Source organism: Pongo abelii, chromosome 12, assembly GCF_028885655.2.
Source record: "Pongo abelii isolate AG06213 chromosome 12, NHGRI_mPonAbe1-v2.0_pri, whole genome shotgun sequence".
NCBI lineage: Eukaryota > Metazoa > Chordata > Mammalia > Primates > Hominidae > Pongo > Pongo abelii.
Window position 1 is genome coordinate 67,383,077 of NC_071997.2, and position 18,649 is coordinate 67,401,725.

General features: G+C 43.6%; 1 protein-coding gene across 1 annotated transcript in view; it reads right to left on the reverse strand.

Annotated features, from left to right (window-relative positions):
• The window catches only part of SLC1A4 (solute carrier family 1 member 4), a 34,627-nt gene that overhangs the window by 3,089 nt on the left and 12,889 nt on the right, over positions 1-18,649 (reverse strand). Inside the window, exons 3-7 of the mRNA XM_002811965.4 lie at positions 16,840-16,902; positions 10,102-10,268; positions 4,167-4,400; positions 2,576-2,770; positions 2,162-2,296 (exon numbers count right to left, since the gene is read on the reverse strand). Of these exons, the coding sequence (XP_002812011.1) occupies positions 2,162-2,296; positions 2,576-2,770; positions 4,167-4,400; positions 10,102-10,268; positions 16,840-16,902 (794 nt within the window). The remainder of the gene's footprint in view (positions 1-2,161; positions 2,297-2,575; positions 2,771-4,166; positions 4,401-10,101; positions 10,269-16,839; positions 16,903-18,649) is intronic.

Genomic DNA, 18,649 nt, shown 5'->3' on the forward strand with positions numbered 1-18,649 from the left:
TTCTAAGGCACAGGCTTTACCTTATTCTAAATTGATTTTCTTTAAACACTTTTTATTTTTATAGAAAGAATAAAAAAGAGCATAAAGAAGCAAACAAGCCACTCACCCCTAGTCCACAACTGAGTGAATCTGTATGTACATTTTAATCTATTTCCTTCCAGTCACCTTTCTATACACATATTTTATATGTATTAGACACCATAATTAAAAATCACACATAATTATGCCAGGCACAGTGGCTCATGCCTGTAATCCCAGCAATTTGGGAGGCTGAGGTGGGAGGACTGTTTAAGGCCAGGAGTTTGAGACCAGCCTGGGCAACATAGTGAGATCCTATCTCTACAAAAAATAAACAAATTAGCTGGGCATGGTAGTGTGTGCCTGTAATCCTAGCTACTCAGGAGGCTGAGGTTGGGGGATTGCTTGAGTCCAGGAGTTCAAAGCTTCAGTGAGCTATGATGATGCCATTGCACTCCAGCCTGGACCACAGAGTAAGATCCTGACTCTAATGAGTAAACAAATAAACAAACATATTGGGATAATAGTGTGGATACGGTTTTGTGTCTAGCTTTTCTTCCACTGAATAATACACTGTGGGAGTTTCCCTTCTGTTTCTCATTTCAATGCTACTTTACTGCGGATGTTAATCTTCATATGTGTTTCATTGCCATCGGCAAATATAAATACCATCTCAAAGAAAATATCACTATCCTTTCCAGAAGCTAGCTTGTTGTGTTATAGATTAGCCAATACCATTCCCCTGTCCCTGGAGCTCAGAGGAAATATTGTGCACATTTTGAAGAGAGGGAAAAATGTGGTCTTCCCTGAGGGCACTGGGGAGCTGACTCCCTGCAGAGTGCGGTCCTGCTGTCTGCAGAATCAGAGGGGATGGGGTGGCTGGCAGGCCTGTGTGACTTCAGGTCTCCACTGGGCAGCCGGCTTGGTGCCCTGTTTCCCTGTTCCTGGCCAAGCACCTCTTTGATGCCTCTTCTCCATGCACAGGAGGTGGCTGGGTGAGGAAGGAGAGGGGGCCTCTGTCAGCTCTGGTCCTGTCCAGCTGGCCAGCTCAGGGACAGAGTTCCCTCTGATGAGGTGTCTGCGCAATACAGGTCTCTTTTGCAGATTTTACCCTCATTGCTCTGAGAAGCCCCTTCAAGTTGGAAAAACCACCATTCCCACCTGCAGCAGGCCAGTCCACGAGCCCAGTGCCAGGCCCTGCCTGTGACTAACCTGGTCTGGAGTGTCTTTCTTTGCTGACATGAATTGAATGTTTTACCACATGCTCATTATTCTGTGTGCTGTTCCCGTGCTAACTTGCTCAGTCTTCCCCACAACCCTGGTGTGCGTGCTATGATCATTCCCATTTTACAGATGAGCAGACCAAAGCACACACAGTGCACATTACACAACTACTAGATGGCAAATCTGGGATTTCAATCCAGGCATCTGGGCTCCAGGGCTCATTTTCTTACCCACAGGCTCTACTGTCTCAACTTTAGTGATCATGGTATCTCCCCTGCCAGGTAAGTATATACTGTCTCAACTTTAGTACCTCAGCCAGCCTTCCATATAAAATAGATATTATTCATGCCTGCAAAAGGTATCATGTGACTCAAGGAATCCATGCACAGAAACTGTTTTGTGTCTTCACAGCAGCCCCAGAGATGTGGTCTGGATCACACCTTCTTCCCTACTTCCTCCTCTGCTGAGCCCAAGCCCAAGTCACTCACATCGGCATGGTTCATCCTCTCTCCCCTCACAGAAATCACTCCTTGGAATTTTCCAGGCCAGGGACAATCATTCCCAAAGGATTACTGCTCCATCGACTTATTACTCCTATGCAGTCAGCAACTCCACAGACCCTTGTGTCCCTTGGGCCTGCTCTGAGGGCCTCAGCTGTGGACCCCTACTTTACTGGATGCTATAAGCAAGTTCTTGGTAATGACATCTTATGGTCATTCCTGGATGTTTGGGGGCATGTGACTCTCATATTGTTTAATTTTTCCTAGCTCTAAATTTTGCCCTTTTAGCTCCACTGTAGCCTCCTTCACAAGGCTGGAGTGTGTCTGAAGTTTCTCTGCATGGCCCAGGCCCAGCAGTGTTAAGCTCCTAGGGAACTCAGTGCAGACTCTTTTTGGTGTTCTCAGGACTTGTTACTTACACAATCCAGTCCACAGCCAGGATCAGAGGCAGGTCGTGAGTAGGCAGCCCAATGGCCTCCAAGATAATGGCAATGGTGAGGACCCCTCCAGCTGGCACGCCTGCTGCTCCAACACTGGATGCTGTGGCAGTCACTCTAAGGGATGGCAGAGCAGGGCCAGCCATTAACATAGAGCATGGAGTGGACACAGAGAAATGCAGACCATGCAGCTGCAATGTGGCTGGAAACTAAAAACCACCCCGCCATAGGCTCTGCTGGCTACGCCCTTGAGAGTCAACACACACTCTTCAAGTAACGAATCCCCACTGTCCTCATTTTATGAGCGAGACACCAAGTTGTGGTGAGATTGGTTTTTCAAAGGAAATCACAAGAAAAGCCTTCAATTTTGAGCCAGGGAAAGAATGAGGAACTTACAGAATGGTGAAAATCTGTCCTGCGTTGAGCTCTACGTTGTTGAGTTGTGCAATGAACACCGCGGCCACACACTGGAAGATGGCTGCTCCGTCCATGTTCACGGTGGCCCCGATGGGGAGAATAAACCTGCTGATCCTCTTGTCCACACCATTGTTCTCTTCAATGCACTTCATCATAGAGGGAAGGGTCGCTGAGCTAGAAATGGGAAAAACAAACCGCCAGACATGACAACAGTCCCAGGCAGGCTAACGTGTCTTGTCTCAGACCCCAGAACAGAGCAATTAGCACCATCTTCATTTCTGGCTTTCTTCTCTTGAAATAAGGGAAAAAACAGAATCACTTTAAAACTTCTGTCACAACACGAGGCTTTGGCAACTCCCAAGATACTTAAAATATGACTGCCTTCATTTACCTATTCTATTATTTACTTGGATTCACGTGTTCCAAGTTAAGAACTGCACATTGCCTCCCGGTGCAAAACATTCCCAAGAGAACAAACAACTAATTACTCTACATGTGCATCTCCTCTCTTGAGTGCTCCCCTCCCAAAAGTAAATGGTCAACTATGATCTTTTTTTTTCTTTTAGGCCAAAACCCGGAAATGGCTCTGTGAGCTTGGAAAGAATAACTAAGTAGATAACCATAAGAACAGTACCTGCTCCCTCTAGCTGGCTCTGCAGGCTCTGCAGAGGTTAGTTGGTGCAGCTGAGAAACAGGTTTTTGTCTAGGCCAGAGGAACTTCCTTCCCTAATTTTTTTTTTTTTACCCCCACCTCTGTGTTATATAAATAGCCATCCAGATTGGGAGGAAGTGAGCAGTAGAGGCAAAACTAAATGTGTGAATGAAACAACGTGCTGCCATCCTTTGAAAGTTTTAACATATTTGGAAAACCCAGTGTTTTTGTTTTTGTTTTTTTTGAAGGTTTTCCAGTGAATGACAGGATGCATCTCTTGTGCCAAATTAGACAATCCCACACTATTGTGGACTCCTAGAGGGCTAAGCATGCATCCCTCACCATGGTACCTCAGACTCGTTTTCTAATTCACATATCCAGAAAGGGAGAATTGGGCAGGAACCATTCTAGAAACTTCCCTGCAATGCATTTTGAGTTAGGTGGGCTGCCTTCTTTTACTCAGGGAAAGGTCTTCCTAATTAGGGTGAGGGACCCGCAGCTGGGCTAACTAATGATCTGCTAACCTCTAAGGAGCAAGAGGGAGAAGAGAATGAGGTAACTTCAGTAGAATAGTAAATGAAACAGAAACCCACCCCAGGGGAATACAGAAAAGCTTTTGGGCTGGTCATTTTAAGAAATCATGTGAGGCTCAGTGTGGCTGTGCATGCCTGTAATCCCAGCTATTCGGAAGGCCGAGGTGGGAGGATCACTTGAGCCCAGGAGTTCGAGACCAGCCTGGGCAATCACGGGAAGATCCTGTCTCTTAAAAAAGAAAAAATAAAAAAATAACAGAAGACCGATTTAGAGTTTTCCAGGAATTAAAGTATGTCAAGACACTGGTTGTGCATCTACCACTGGGCTCACCTGGTTCCATGTTAATATGGCTCAGAGCAGTGAAGAGACCCAAAACCCACTTACCTGGAGCAGGTAGCAAATGCTGTCGCAAATGGGGCGAGGAGGCCCAGGAGGAACCTGAATGGGTTTTTTCGTGTGAAAACAAAATAAATAAGTGGCAGAACAATTCCTCCATGAATAACATGGCCCAATATAGATGCGAAGATGTATTTCCCCAGGCTGGTCACCAGCACGATGATGTCTTTCATTTCCACAATCTTGCTTCCAACAAGGAACATGATGCCCACAGGTACGTACCTAGGGCACAAGCACAGGTTACTCATCAGTAGGGGATAAGGCTGGGGTGAGAGATGCAGGTCCTTCCTGAGGCAGAATGCAGGGACTTTCAACCAGGCCGTTTTCATCTCTCCCTAGGATAACCCCGAGGAACCGAAATGGTCAGGGTTATACCATCCCCATTTTACAGGCCGTGAGACTGGGTAAAATGAGGATGACCACTCACCAAGGGCAACAGAGTCAGGACCAGAACCCAGACATCTTTCCCCTTGGATACAGTATGTCCTTAACAGAAGGATGCTACCAGTCACAAGGATTCCCAGGAGGAAAGGCAAGGAAATCGAGATCAAAGCCTCCAGGATTGTGAGCCTGACTTTTGGCTTTGCTCAGGCTTGTTCTGAGAACTTAGAAACACAAAAGACTAACACCTATTTCACAGAGTGGCTGTGATAGAAAATTGAGCCAAAGCTAGGACTTTTGTGAAGTTTTAAATTCTTTGTGGCTTAGACAACATGATTCCGTGGGAAAAAGTCATTAACAATGACACTCTGGGAACACGCCTGGAGCGTGAGAGTTTTTTAAAGGCAGGATGGGAAGGAATGGACTGTGGGAGCTACAAAGAACAAAAGTCAGTTGTTTTGAATTAATATAAATTCAGGAAGAATTTTCTAACTGCTGACTTTACTTGTAAATTTTAATTGCGTAGGTAATAATGTCACATAGTTCAAATTTCAAGGGGTACAAAAGAGTGAATAGAGTGAAGTCTCCCTCTCATCTGTATCCCAAGCACCCAGATTTCCCCTCCCTGGAGACAATGTCACTAGTTTCTTGAGTTTTCTTTCTAGAGATATTCTAAGCAGTAATTATTAATTAAAAACCCAATAGTAATACATGAATACATTCTCCTTTCAAAAAATTAAAATGTAGATGACACCAAAATCCTCTTTAAGTACCATCGTCAAGCCAGGATCTTCCTCAAATAACCACTCCTACCTCCTATGCAATTAGATAGATAGGTATGTATTTAAATCTGTGTGTTTATTTCTTTTTCACCCTATATTACATCTTTGAAATCTTTTCATATCAATACATAGAAATCTACCCCATTCATTTTTTAATGTGGTAAAATATACATAAAATTTACCATCTTAACCATTTTTAAGTGTAGAGTTCAGTGGCATGAAGTTCATTCACATTCTTGTGCAACTATCATCACTATCCAAATCCAGAACTTTTCCATCATCCCAAACTTTGAAATCATTAAACGTAACAGCCTATTTTCCCCTGCTCACAGTTCCTGAGAATCACTGTTGTACTTCCTGTCTCTCTGAATTTGACTATTCTAGGTACACAAAGGTGGAATCATACAGTATTTGTCCTTTTGTGTCTGGGTTATTCCACTCACGATGTCTTTGGGCTTCATCCACATTGGAGCATGAGCTAGAATTGTACCCCTTTCTAAGGCTGAATAATATTCTGCTGTGTGTCTCTATTTCATTTTGTTTATCCATTTACCCAGTGATGGACATTTGGGTTGTTTCCACCTTTACCTCATTGTCTTTAAATATTATCTTCAGAATGGAAATACCATAGGTTATTTTGTCATCATCCTGTTGGTGGATGTTTAAGTTGTTCCCAGGTTTATCATTACAAACGACACTGCAAACATGCTTCATGGTAACCACATGCCTTTGTTCTCTAGGTAGAGATGCCAAGAAGTGAACTGCTAAGTTATAGGATGTGCACATTTTAAATTTCAGTAGATACTGCCCTATTGTTCTTCACAGTGGTTATTCCTTATCACATTCCCACCAGCAGTCCAGGAGAATAATCTTCCCTCTGCAACAGTGGTTCTTATCCAGGGATGATTTTGTCTGGAAGACAGTTTGGTTGTCACAACTTTTGGGACATGGTGCTAGTGACATCATGCAGGTGGCGGCCAGGATGGTGCTAAACATCCTACAGTCATGAGACAGCCTCCCACAAAGACTGATCAGCCCAAAATGTCAATAGTGTCATGGTTGAGAAACCCCACCCTCACCATTATCAATGCCTGGTAAAACCAAATTTTCATTTCCCTTATTTCTAATGAGGTTGAGCATCCCTTAAAATGTTTACTGGTCATTCAGGTTTCACATACGTTGTCTATTTTCTGATAGTTTGTTCAGTGATTTTTCTTTTTCAGTAAGCAGAACTCTTTTTTTCTATATATACAGTATGCAAATATATATATCAATTTTTAGAAATGAATGTCTTGACTTTTAACTTTGTTCAAAGTATCTTTTGCATGCAGACTTTTTATATTTTGATGTGGTTAAGTTTAGCAGCTTTTTATGGCTTTTGCTTTTTATGTCTTGTTTAGGAAGACTTTCCCTGCCTCTATATTTTCTTCTAATATTTTTAGAAGACTCCTCTCTTTCTTTCCTTCTTTTCTTCCTTCCTCCCTAGTTAGTTTAATCCAGGAGTTAGCAGCGTGAGTTTTTGTAAATAAAGTTTTGTTGGAACATGGTCATGCTCTTTCATTTACAAATTGTGAATAGGTACTTTTCTCCTACAGTGGCAGAGTTGGGTAGTTGCAATAGAGAGCATGTGGCTTGCAAAGTTGGCTGACTCTGGGTTTAATACATCTGAAAGTTATTTCTGTGAATAGTGTAGGGTAGGCAGGTACTAGGGTTTTGGAGTGGGTAGTTAGTAAAGGAAAGATTGCAGAAAGCGGTAATACTGACAATGCCTCCCATACTTGGTTGAGATCCCTTAACTAGTTAAGGCATTTTAAACTTCAATTCTGTGTAATATACATTTCTGAGCAACAGGTCTCTCGCTTTCTTGCTGCAGTTAGACATTCAGCAGGATCTGCCTTACTGAATACCTGCTTATGTTACTGGTACATCAAATTGAAGGAATGACTAAATTGGTTTCCAGATTAAAAGCAAATGTCCGGCCAGGCGCAGTGGCTCATGCCTGTAATCCTAGCACTTTGGGAGGCCAAGGTGGGGCGGATCACCTGAGGTCGGGAGTTTGAGACCAGCCTGACCAACATGGAAAAACCGTGTCTCTACTAAAAATACAAAATACGCTGGACGTGGTGGCGCATGCCTGTAATCCCAGCTTCTTGGGAGGCTGAGGCAGGAGAATCGCTTGAATCTGGGAGGCGGAGGTTGTGGTGAGCTGAAATTGTGCCATTGCACTGCAGCCTGGGCAACAAGAGTGAAACTCCGTCTCAAAAACAAACAAAACAAAACAAAATGCAAATGTCCTAACATGGGAGTATCAGTGATATGGTTTGGATTTATGTCCTCACCCAAATCGCATATTGAATTGTAATCCCCCACCTTCCCCGTCTGTCTTCCTCCTGCTCTGGCCATGTGAAGACATGTCTGCTTCCCCTTTGCCTTCTGCCATGCTTGTAAGTTTCCTGAGGCCTTCCCAGCCATGCTTCCTGTATAGCCTGTAGAACTGTGAGCCAATTAAACCTCTCTTCATTATAAATTACCCTATTTCTTTATAGCAGTGTGAGAACGGACTAATACAATCAGTTTCTTTTTCTACTTTTAAATTTAATTTAATTGTCTATATTTTGTAGAGATAGGGCTTCACTTTGTTGCCCAGGCTGGTCTTGAACTCCTGAGCTCAAGCAATACTCCAGCCTTGGCCTCCCAAAGTGCTGAGATTACAGGCATGAGCCGCTGCACCTGCCCCAGTTTCTTTTTTTTTAGTCTAAACTTTGGAAAATATTAATATTTTAGACTTAAAAAAAGCCAAGAAAAGAACTTGACATCTAAGTACCTTTTCTTTTCTGAAAATATCAGTTCTCTCCCTAGAACAACAATCACATGAAATGGCATTGGCAGTGATAGAGTCAGGCTCTGGAATTTTCAGATTGAACAAGAGAAACATCACTGGTAGGGGGTCTAAACTTAGCCTCCCATTCAATTTCAAACTTCTCCTAAAATCAGTCCAGCTGTCATCCAGCACTATCTGAGAGAGAGAAGTTCTGGGATCTTTACGGGTTGAAAATAAGGAAAATGCTTTGTGCATGGAAGGAGAAACTAGTTCTTAACAATTAAGTAGGCTGGGCGCAGTGGCTCATGCCTGTAATCCCAGCACTTTGGGAGGCCGAGGTGGGCGGATCATGAGGTCAGGAGATCGAGACCATTGTGGTTAACACGGTGAAACCCCGTCTCTACTAAAAATACAAAAAATTAGCTGGGTTTGGTGGCGGGGCATCTGTAATCCCAGCTACTCGGGAGGCTGAAGTAGGAGAATGGCTTGAACCCGGGAGGCGGAGCTTGCAGTGAGCCGAGATCGCACCACTGCACTCCAGCCTGGGCGACAGAGCGAGACGCCGTCTCAAAAAACAAAAAAACACAAAAACAAAACAAAAAAACAAGTAGAAGTGGCTGGGTGCAGTGGCTCATGCCTGTAATCCCAGCACTTTGGGAGGCTGAGGCAGGCGGATTGTCTGAGGTCAGGAGTTAGAGACCAGCTGGCCAACATGGTGAAACCCTGTCTCTACTAAAAATACAAAAATTAGCCAGCCGTGGTGGCGGGTGCCTGTAATCCCAGCTACTCGGGAGGCTGAGGCAGGAGAATTACTTGAACCCAGGAGGTGGAGGTCGTAGTGAACCGAGATCACATGACTGCACTCCAGCCTGGGCAAGAGAGAGAGGCTCCGTCTCAAAAAAAAAAAAAAAAAAAAAAAAAAAATTAAGTAGAAGCCAGAGAGGTCTGGTTTGGGTAAAACAGCAGGATAAAACTTATGAGAGATTGATACTGGAATTGGTATGATTTCGGAGTGAGGGAGCTGGTCAAATTTTTACCTTTTAGCAAATAACCAATCTAAGAATTGTTACTTAACAATCATGCTTTCATTGATATGACACAAAGAAACATTTACAAATTAAAAGCCTACATAAAAGGACTAGGCGCAGTGGCTCACACCTGTAATTCCAGCACTTTGGGAGGCCGAGGCGGGTGGATCACCTGAGGTCAGGAGTTTGAGACCAGCTTGGCCAACGTGGTGAAACCCCTCTCTACTAAAAATAAAAAAAATTAGCTGGGTATGGTGGCGGACGCCTGTAATCCCAGCTTCTCGGGAAGCTGAGGCAGGAGAATCGCTTGAACCCGGAAGGTGGAGGTTGCAGGGAGCTGAGATCGCACCACTGTACTCCATCCTGGGCAACAAGAGCAAAACTCTGTTTCAAAAAAAAAGCCTACATAAAAGAAGAGCATTCCAACTTTATATATGCATGGGGTGAAAATGGACTTGTCCTTGTCCTCTATGCTGTGAACTACTATAGTAAAGGGTCCCTTTGAAGCTTCAAGTCTATCATTTTCAGATAAATGAACCTTATTTCATGCAACAGATAGCAAACTAATGGAATTCACTGCCCCACAAGATGACATGGGCAACCCACATGAACTGGCTGGTGGTAGGAACCCATAAACAGATCCTGGTGATGGAAACACCAAGGGGTCAGTGTGGACACTGAGGAAGTGACTGGTAACTGTGGTGCATGCCTGGCTCTCTGAGGTCCTGGACAAGAGGAGAAACTGTTTCCACTTCCATCATCCCCTGTACCAAGCCTGGCCCATGGTGCATCAACCACATACACAGCATTGTGCCAGGTGGCCCCACACAGGTACCTAGAACAGCAAGGTGGACTCTTTTCTGGATGGCAGGAAGAAGGAGACAGAGAGTAGGCGGCAGGGCAGCACTCACCACATAATCCAGGACACCAGCACCATCGTTGCCTCATTGAGGGAATTGAAGAAACGGATGAGGTCTTCTCCTTCGGAGCCTAGTTTCTTTAAGGCCACTCCTAACACCAAAGCAAACAGGACCAATCCTAAAATGTTCATCCCTTCTATCTCAGTGCCTATGGGGATCTGCAGGATCAGAGAGGATAGAACAAGTTTACAACAGATGAGTGAGAATTAAAGATGTATTTGCTTGGCGTCCCCACCAGACTGAAATACTGTACCCAGAATGAGAAAAGGCTCATGTTTTCTTTAACAATTAGCAATTCTGCAAATAAAGGGGTAGGAAACTTAAGGGAAGATGTAGTCCGAGGATACAGAAAGCCAACAAGCAAAAATTTCTTCTAGTTAACTCTGAAAGCTGCCCAAAATGGCATAGGTTAAAGTGGAAGGTAGTGGGCTCCCTGTCGTGGCGATATATTCAAATAGGGGTTGGACAGCCACCTCAAAGGGCTGCTTTTAAAAGAAGAGCTGGTTAGTCAAAAGTTCCTTCAGGCTGGGTGCGGTGGCTCACACCTGTAATCCCAGCACTTTGGGAGGCCAAGGCGAGTGGATCACCTGAAGTCAGGAGTTTGAGACCAGCCTGACCAACATGGTGAAACCCTGTCTATACTAAAAACACAAAAATTAGCTGGGCATGGTGGCAGGTGCCTGTAATCCCAGCTACTTGGGAGGCTAAGGCAGGAGAATCACTTGAATCCGGGAGGCAGAGGTTGCAGTGAGCTGAGATCATGCCATTGCACTCCAGCCTGGGCGACAGAGCAAGACTCCGGCTCAAAAAAAAAAAAAAAAAAAAAAAAAAATTTCTTTCAGATAACAAATCAGTGACTGTAACTTTGACTCCTAAATGTCCACAGAGTTTTGTTGTGAGGCTCTTACAGTGACCTCCTAGCCGACAAACTTCACAGAAGATTTTCATGATCAACATGGACTTTTTCAGGATACTCTTTCCCAAATCACTGATTTAAAATGCATAGACATACTGTATTCTTAATTTTTTCCAGCAATGCTGAATCTCATTACTGCAAGCATATATTAGACAAACATTTTATCCCACCAACATGTTATGAAATAATCATTGGTGTTCCCTAGCCCTTGCAGCTTGAGCGCAAAGGCTGGGCCCTAACCCAAGTGTCTGGCAAATGATAGGTACTCAAAATCATCACAAATTTCTTTCTAAATACTTTTCTAATTTCCAAATTAACTGGAGACACCTAGGTGGCTGGTGTGATTCACATGAAATGTACCAAAAGCCATGGATTCATATATATCATAAAAATTATGATGGAGTAGCTTTTCATTTTCTTCCAACTTTTCTTTTTCTTTTCTTTCTTTCTTTTTTTTTTTTTTTTTTGTTTTGTTTTGTTTTTTGAGACAGAGTTTCGCTCTCGTTGCCCAGGCTGGAGTGCAATGGGGCGATCTCAGCTCACCACAACCTCCACCTCCTGCGTTCAAGTGATTCTCCTGCCTCAGCCTCCCAAGTACCTGGAATTACAGGCATGCGCCACCACGTCCAGCTAATTTTGTATTTTTAGTAGAGAAGGGGTTTCTCCATGTGGGTTTCTCCATGTTGGTCAGGCTGGTCTGGAACTCCCGACCTCAGGTGATCTGCCCGCCTCAGCACTTCCAAAGTGCTGGGTTTACAGGCGTGAGCCACCACGCCTGGCCTTTCTTCCAACTTTTCATTGTGAGGACAATGATCACCGTATAGGGCGCTTTTGTTTATGTTGATAGGTAACACTTATAGAGGAGCAGCAGTAATAGTAATTAAGGAGCATTGGCTTTGGAGCCTGACTTTCACTACTTCCTAGTTGTGGGAGTCTAGGTAAGTTACTTAACCTCTTTCTGACTCAGTTCCCCATTTATAAAATGGAGATAGTCACAATAGCTAATATGTAAAGTTGCTATGAAGATTAAATATGTTAATATATGTAAAGTACTTAGACTGTGTCTGGCAAATGAAAACCAACAAGAACTATTATTATATTAATGGAATATCTTGGAGATCATTCTAGGCTCACTCTGTCTGGAGTGTCTTCCTCTTAAAATGTTATTTTAATTCCACAGACAATAAGACGACTGTTTTTATTTATTTGTTTTTTTGGAGACAGGGTTATACCCTGTCATCCAGGCTGCAGTGCAGTGGCATGAACACGGCTCACTGCAGCCTTGATCTCCAGGTTCTAAGCAATCCTCTTACCTCAGCCTCCTGAGTAGCTGGGACCACAAGCATGTGCCACCATGCCAGGCTAGGTTTATTTATTTATTTTGTAGAGATGGGATCTCCCTAAATTGCCCAAACCAATCTCAAACTCCTGGGCTTAAGTGATTCTCCCAACTGAGGCTCTCAAAGTGTTATCATTACAGGTGTGAGCCACTGCACCTGGCCAAGACTTCTGAATATCACTACTCTCTCCCGGGACTTGACTTATTGAAGCTGGGTGCAGTGGGTACAGCTGAAAGCTGGGGGAGAGAGATGATTTGGGGGATTTATTGCTGGCTCTGCTACTGGCCTACTAGGATTCTATGAGCTGGATGGCTAACACCTGGTGTTGACCTTGGGGCTGTCAACTCACGCTTTTTCATAATGTCCCAAGTCCTAACTGGAATTAAGGGTCAAGATTCAATGAAACCAGAAAATTCAATTATTATTTGAAAGTTGGTTTTAATATCACATGTTCTCATATGTGGGAGCTAAAAAAGTGGATCTCATGAAGACAAAGAGTAGATTGGTGGTTACTAGAGGCCAGTAGGGGTAGGGGGGAGAGGGAACAAAGAGAAGTTGATTAATGGTTACAAGTGTACAGGTTGATAGAAGAAATACACTTAGTGTTTGATAGTTCAGTAGGGTGACTATATCTTACAATAATTTACTGTACATTTCAAAATAGCTAGAATAATTATAATATTTCTATCACAAAGAAAAGACAAATGTTTAAGGTGATGGACATCGCAAGTATGCTGATTTGATCTTTACAAATTATATGAATGTATTACATTATCACATATACCCCCAAACTATGCACATTTATTATGTAATTTCTTACATCAGTAAGAAAATTGTTTTAACAATTAAGAGAGCTGGTTTTAGCAGGTCTGCAATTCTAAGGTGTGGCGTTTGAGGTCAGGCAGTTCCAGCTTTCGAATGAACTCTGAGATTTGAGGGCAATTACAATAATTTTTCCAGTGAAATGACTCCCTTTCTGTAGAGGAGGCTGGTGGCAGGTGGGTTTGGAGCAAGGTATGCTGGCTGTAACACACCTGGGCAAACTTAGCATTGAGTGGGGCCAGGGGACTACAAACAACCAGAGTTGCATCCCGGGCAGTCTCGCTGGGATTTTGCAGATTCTGTTCCTGCTGCTTACATCACTTTTCCCCCACATCTCCCCATAGCTCCTCCCTCACCTGATCAGAAGACCTCCCTGACCACCCTGCTAAAATAGTACCCATCACCAGACACACACACACAAACACAAACACACTCTTCCTGTGTATTTGCCCTGCTTTAGTGTTCTTCTTGGTGCCTATCACTGGCTGACATATACTTATTTATTACATGATTCCCTCCACTAGAACATGAGCTTTGTAAGAGCAGGGCTTTGACTGTATTGAGCACTACTGGAGTCCAGCACCTGGGAAGGGCGCCTGGCTGTTGCCAAATAAATCACTGTTTAATGAATTAATGATTCAACTAAAGCCTAGGAGGAGTGTGTCTGTGGCAAGTTATTACATGAGATCAAAGTGGCCATGGAAGATAGAGCCACGGGTCAGAGGCACCCTTCCAAGTGTCCTTGAGCCTCTGGGTCCTTGATTGATTTAATTCTTTTTAGAGACAAAGTCTCCCTCTGTTGCTGTCTAGAGTACAGTAATCTTAAACTCCTTGGCTCAAGAGATCCTCCTACTTCAGCCTCCCAAGTAGCTGGTACTACAGGCACACGCCACCATACTTGGCTAGTATAGAAAAAAATTTTTTTTTTAGATACGTATCTATGTTGCCCAGGCTGGTCTCAAATTTCTAGCTTCAAGCAATCATCCCACCATAGCCTTCTGAGTCATTGAGATTACAAGCGTGAGTCACCATGCCTGGCTAGGTCCTTGACTTTTCATTCTGTCACCAGTATCCCAACCTTGGGGACAAGGCCCACACCTGCTATGCCTTTACACAGTCTTCTCGCCACAGGGTTTAGGAAAGCCTGGAACCAGCGAGGACACACTGCTCCTCTTTCTTTCTTTTTTTCTTTTATTTATTTTTTTGAGACGGAGTTTCGCTCTGTTGCCCAGGCTGGAGTGCAGTGGCAGAATCTCGGCTCACTGCAACCTCCACCTCCTGTGTTCAAGTGATTCTCCTGCCTCAGCCTCCCAAGTAGCTGGGATTACAGGTGCCCACCACCGTGCCTGGCTAATTTTTATATTCTTAGTAGAGACGGGGTTTCACCATGTTGGCCAGGCTGGTCTGGAACTCCTGACTTCAGGTGATCTGCCAGCCTTGGCCTCCCAAAGTGCTGGGATTATAGGCGTGAACCACTGCACCTAGCCTCTTTCTTAAAGCTTGACTGCTTAAATGCCTGGGTGAAATTTACAGCGAAGGCAAGTGTATGTCAGCTGAGGTGGATGCTCACAGGTAACCAGTATTTCCAGTGGAGAAGTCACAGCAGCCATATTTGCCAAAACTTAAAGTTATTGCAGAGACAATTAGTGTTCTAGCATTTACTCATCACTCTTGGTTTCTTTCTATTTATTTATTTAGACATAGTTTTGCTCTGTTGCCCAGGCTGGAGTGCAGTGGCACGATCATGACTCACTGCAGCATTGACCTCCCAGGGTCAAGCAATCCTCCTACCTTGGTCTCCCAAGTAGCTGAGACTATGGACATGTGCCACCATGCCTGGCTAATTTTTATTTTTTATTTTTTGTAGCGATGGGGTCTGGCTATGTTGCCCAGGCTGGTCATGAACTCCTTGGCTCAAGCAGTCCTCCCTTCTTGGCCTCCCGAAGTGCTTGGATTATAGGCGTAAGCCACTGCACCTGGGCAACAATTAGTTTTTTTTAAACTGGTCAAAATGGCCTTGATCAACCTTGGAAGACCATCATTTCAAGTAATTTGTAGTGGGGGTACTAAATCCTACCTGATCAGGTTGTCCTAAGGCTCAAATGAAATAACGTCGGAAAGTGTCTGTGCCAAGAGGGTGGCATGCAGAAGTGAGCCACTTACCTGGAAAGCAGGCCTAGCTGACACCCACATCCCAATGAGCCCAGCTGTGGAATCCAGGGCCTGTCAGAAGGGGCCCAGTTGGACGTCCAGCCACGTCCTCTGGCCAGACAGAGGGAAGTGACCTCCATTTTTTAAAATCAAGAGCCACTGACTGGATTCATTTATGAACAGGGGGGATATCATTCACTAGGGGACTTTTGGAATGTGTGTGGGCACTTTGGTTGTCATAATGATTGTGGTGTCTTACTGGGAAATAGTAGGCAGGGTACTAAGAATGCCAACCGTTCTGAAATGTTCAGGCAACCAAATGCAGACTTTCCTACATCCCCCAGGCCTCAGAGCATCCTATCAGACAGTCATACAGGGAGAAAAAGCTGTTTAAAATGCACTGAGCTAGGATTAACTCCATTTTACCCATAAATATTTTTTCTGCATAGTTTTAGTATTCACTGGATTTTCCAAGAATATCAAGTGGATGTAAACTGAAGGAAGACTTTATTTTGTTCCGAACTTCAACAAGTGTTATTTGCCATTTTAGAATAATATCCAAGTCACTACTATGAGACATAATGTTGGTCTGCACTTGTAGCTGTTGCGTTTGGGGTAATTCTGTATACATATACAAAAATATTTATTTAGCATGTATTTCAAAATATGCAGAAAAATAGCAAAAAATGTGCCTACAATATTTAGTTGACTTCTATCTCACTGCTTTTAAATCTCAATTTATTTATTCTAAGTAAATGCAAGTATCTGTAAACTTCATTATGTCTTCTAGTATAGTTGTATATTTACATGGTAAAATATGGATTATTTTATTAGAAATTATTTTTATTTCTCCCTTATATTGATTTTTTAAAAATGTAATAGGTGTAGGGGTAGTTTAAATCACTTATTAATTACATTTCTAGATGGTAGAAAAGGTTTTATAAAATGTTTTCTGGGGCCAGGGACAGGCTCACACTTACAATCCCAGCACTTTGGGAGGCAAAGGTGGGAGGATTATGTGAAGCCAGGAGTTCAAGGCCAGCCTTGACAACATGGTGAAACTCTGTCTCTACCAAACATAAAAAAAAAAAAAAAAAAAAAATTAGCCGAGCATGGTGGCACACGGCTGTAGTCCCAGCTACTCAGGAGACTGAGGCAGGAGAATCACTTGAGGCCAAGAGTTCAGTGCAGTGAGCCATGATCACACCACTGCACTCCAGCCTGGGCAACAGAGCGAGACCCTGTTTCAAACAAACAAACAAACAACAAATAAATCAACAAACAAAATGTTTTACGGATCCTCTGAGGATTGTAGTGCTTTGAGAGCAACATGGTATTTGGCCATGTTGGTAAATAACCAAAGGAGCAATCCTAACCTGTTCACTCCAATAGCACATTCAAACCCCAAAGTTTTCATCCCACGTCCTGTATGCTCCTTCAAAGAAGAAATAAGATTTGCTTTAGACATATTTTTACAAGTGACCTTATAAAAAGCTTTACCTTTTCATGGGTTACATTTCCAGAGCTGCTGTTGTGGGTCATGACTTTATAATCGGTGGCATACTGTGATCAAGAGGAAAAAAAAAACCCACTGTTAGTGCACAGGTGAAGACCGACCTAGAGGAACCAAGGGCACTGCTGCGCTCTCGCTACTTCTGTCACTGTTCACACTGAGTGTCCTGGGCATTCCTCACTTGGCTGGCCTGACAAGAGCCTCTGAGAACTGTACAAAAGCTACATTAGGACCAAGTCAGCAGATACTTCAAGAGGTCTCTGGGTTGCTTAGTGTCCCAAGGAAACAGGGAGAATTTCCTTATGTTCTTTGGGCAATGGTTTGGAGAAGGAGGGCTGCACAATTTTATGCTGATAGTTTGATATTTCCTCAGCCTTATATGTCATATTATTTGAATAACCTTGGCATTAACTCCATAATGCCAAAGTTCATTTTTCATTGTATCATTTTATTTTCATTCATTTATTTATGCCCCACTTTGTTCTAGAACTTATTTGAGCATGACTGCTTCTACCGTCTCTTTCTAATCTGGCTTGAGCCTCCACTCTTGAAAGCCAGGGATGTGAAGCAAGATGGCGTCATCTAACTGAGTCTTCAGGGGGACTCAGTTATCAGAAGTGAGACGTCTCTCTAGCTTTGGTCCCCTGGTTGATTTCACATGCTTCTGCATGGTGCACATAGGTGTCTGCCTGTGGCAGTATGTACTAACAAGTGGAATCTGTTAGTACAGTCCTTCCTGGCCCCTTCGAAGGGCACCTGGTCCTTGAACTGTCAGGAGGAGGCAATTAGGAAGTATAGACTTGAAGGCCTGCTTCCTGCCTGCCCTTGCTGGGCTCTGGTTTCTCTCAGCTTTATCAGTGTTACAGAAAGGCAGAGGTGTTCAAACAAACCCACCCGCCTCCTCTGTGACAGGCACTAAAAAAAGCCCCATATACCTATATATTTTTCCTACCTCACATTATATATACAAGTCACTCCTGTGCTTATATGCAGATCAAAAAACAAAACAAAACAAAAATGAGAGGTTTAAGTAGAAACAGAAAAGTCTTTCCTTGTAAAAAGCAATCAGATTAGGCCATATAATCTAGGCCTTTATATTCCTTCTCTGTGTAAAGAATGGTCATAGGAGGCCAGGCGCAGTGGCTCATGCCTGTAATCCCAGCACTTTGGGAGGCCGAGGAGGGCGGATCACAAGGTCAGGAGATCGAGACCATCCTGGCTAACACGGTGAAACCCCGTCTCTACTAAAAAATACAAAAAATTAGCCGGGCGTGGTGGCAGGCGCCTGTAGTCCCAGCTACTTGGAAGGCTGAGGCAGGAGAATGGCGTGAACCCCGGAGGCGGAGCTGGCAGTAAGCCAAGATCGCACCACTGCACTCCAGCCTGGGCAACAGAGCGAGACTCTGTCTCAAAAAAAAAAAAAAAAAAAAAAAAAGGTCACAGGACTGTTACTTGCAGCATTGCCAAAAAATAGGGGAAAACCAGAAACAACCTGAACATCCATCGGTAGGGGACTAGTAGAGGAGAATTATGTTATGCTCTTACAATGGAATACTCTACAGCCATGGCATTATGCAGAAGGGTAGCTACCGACATGAGAAAATATTAACAATATACTGCCTTAAAAAAAAAACAGCAGGCTATGAAGCAACACGTGTAGTGTGTGTACATACTATGTATGCTTATCTTTATTTTATTATTTATTTATTTATTTATTTTGAGATGGAGTCTCACTCTGCTGCCCAGGCTGGAGTACAGTGGTGTGATCTCGGCTCTCTGTAACCTCCAACTCCCAGG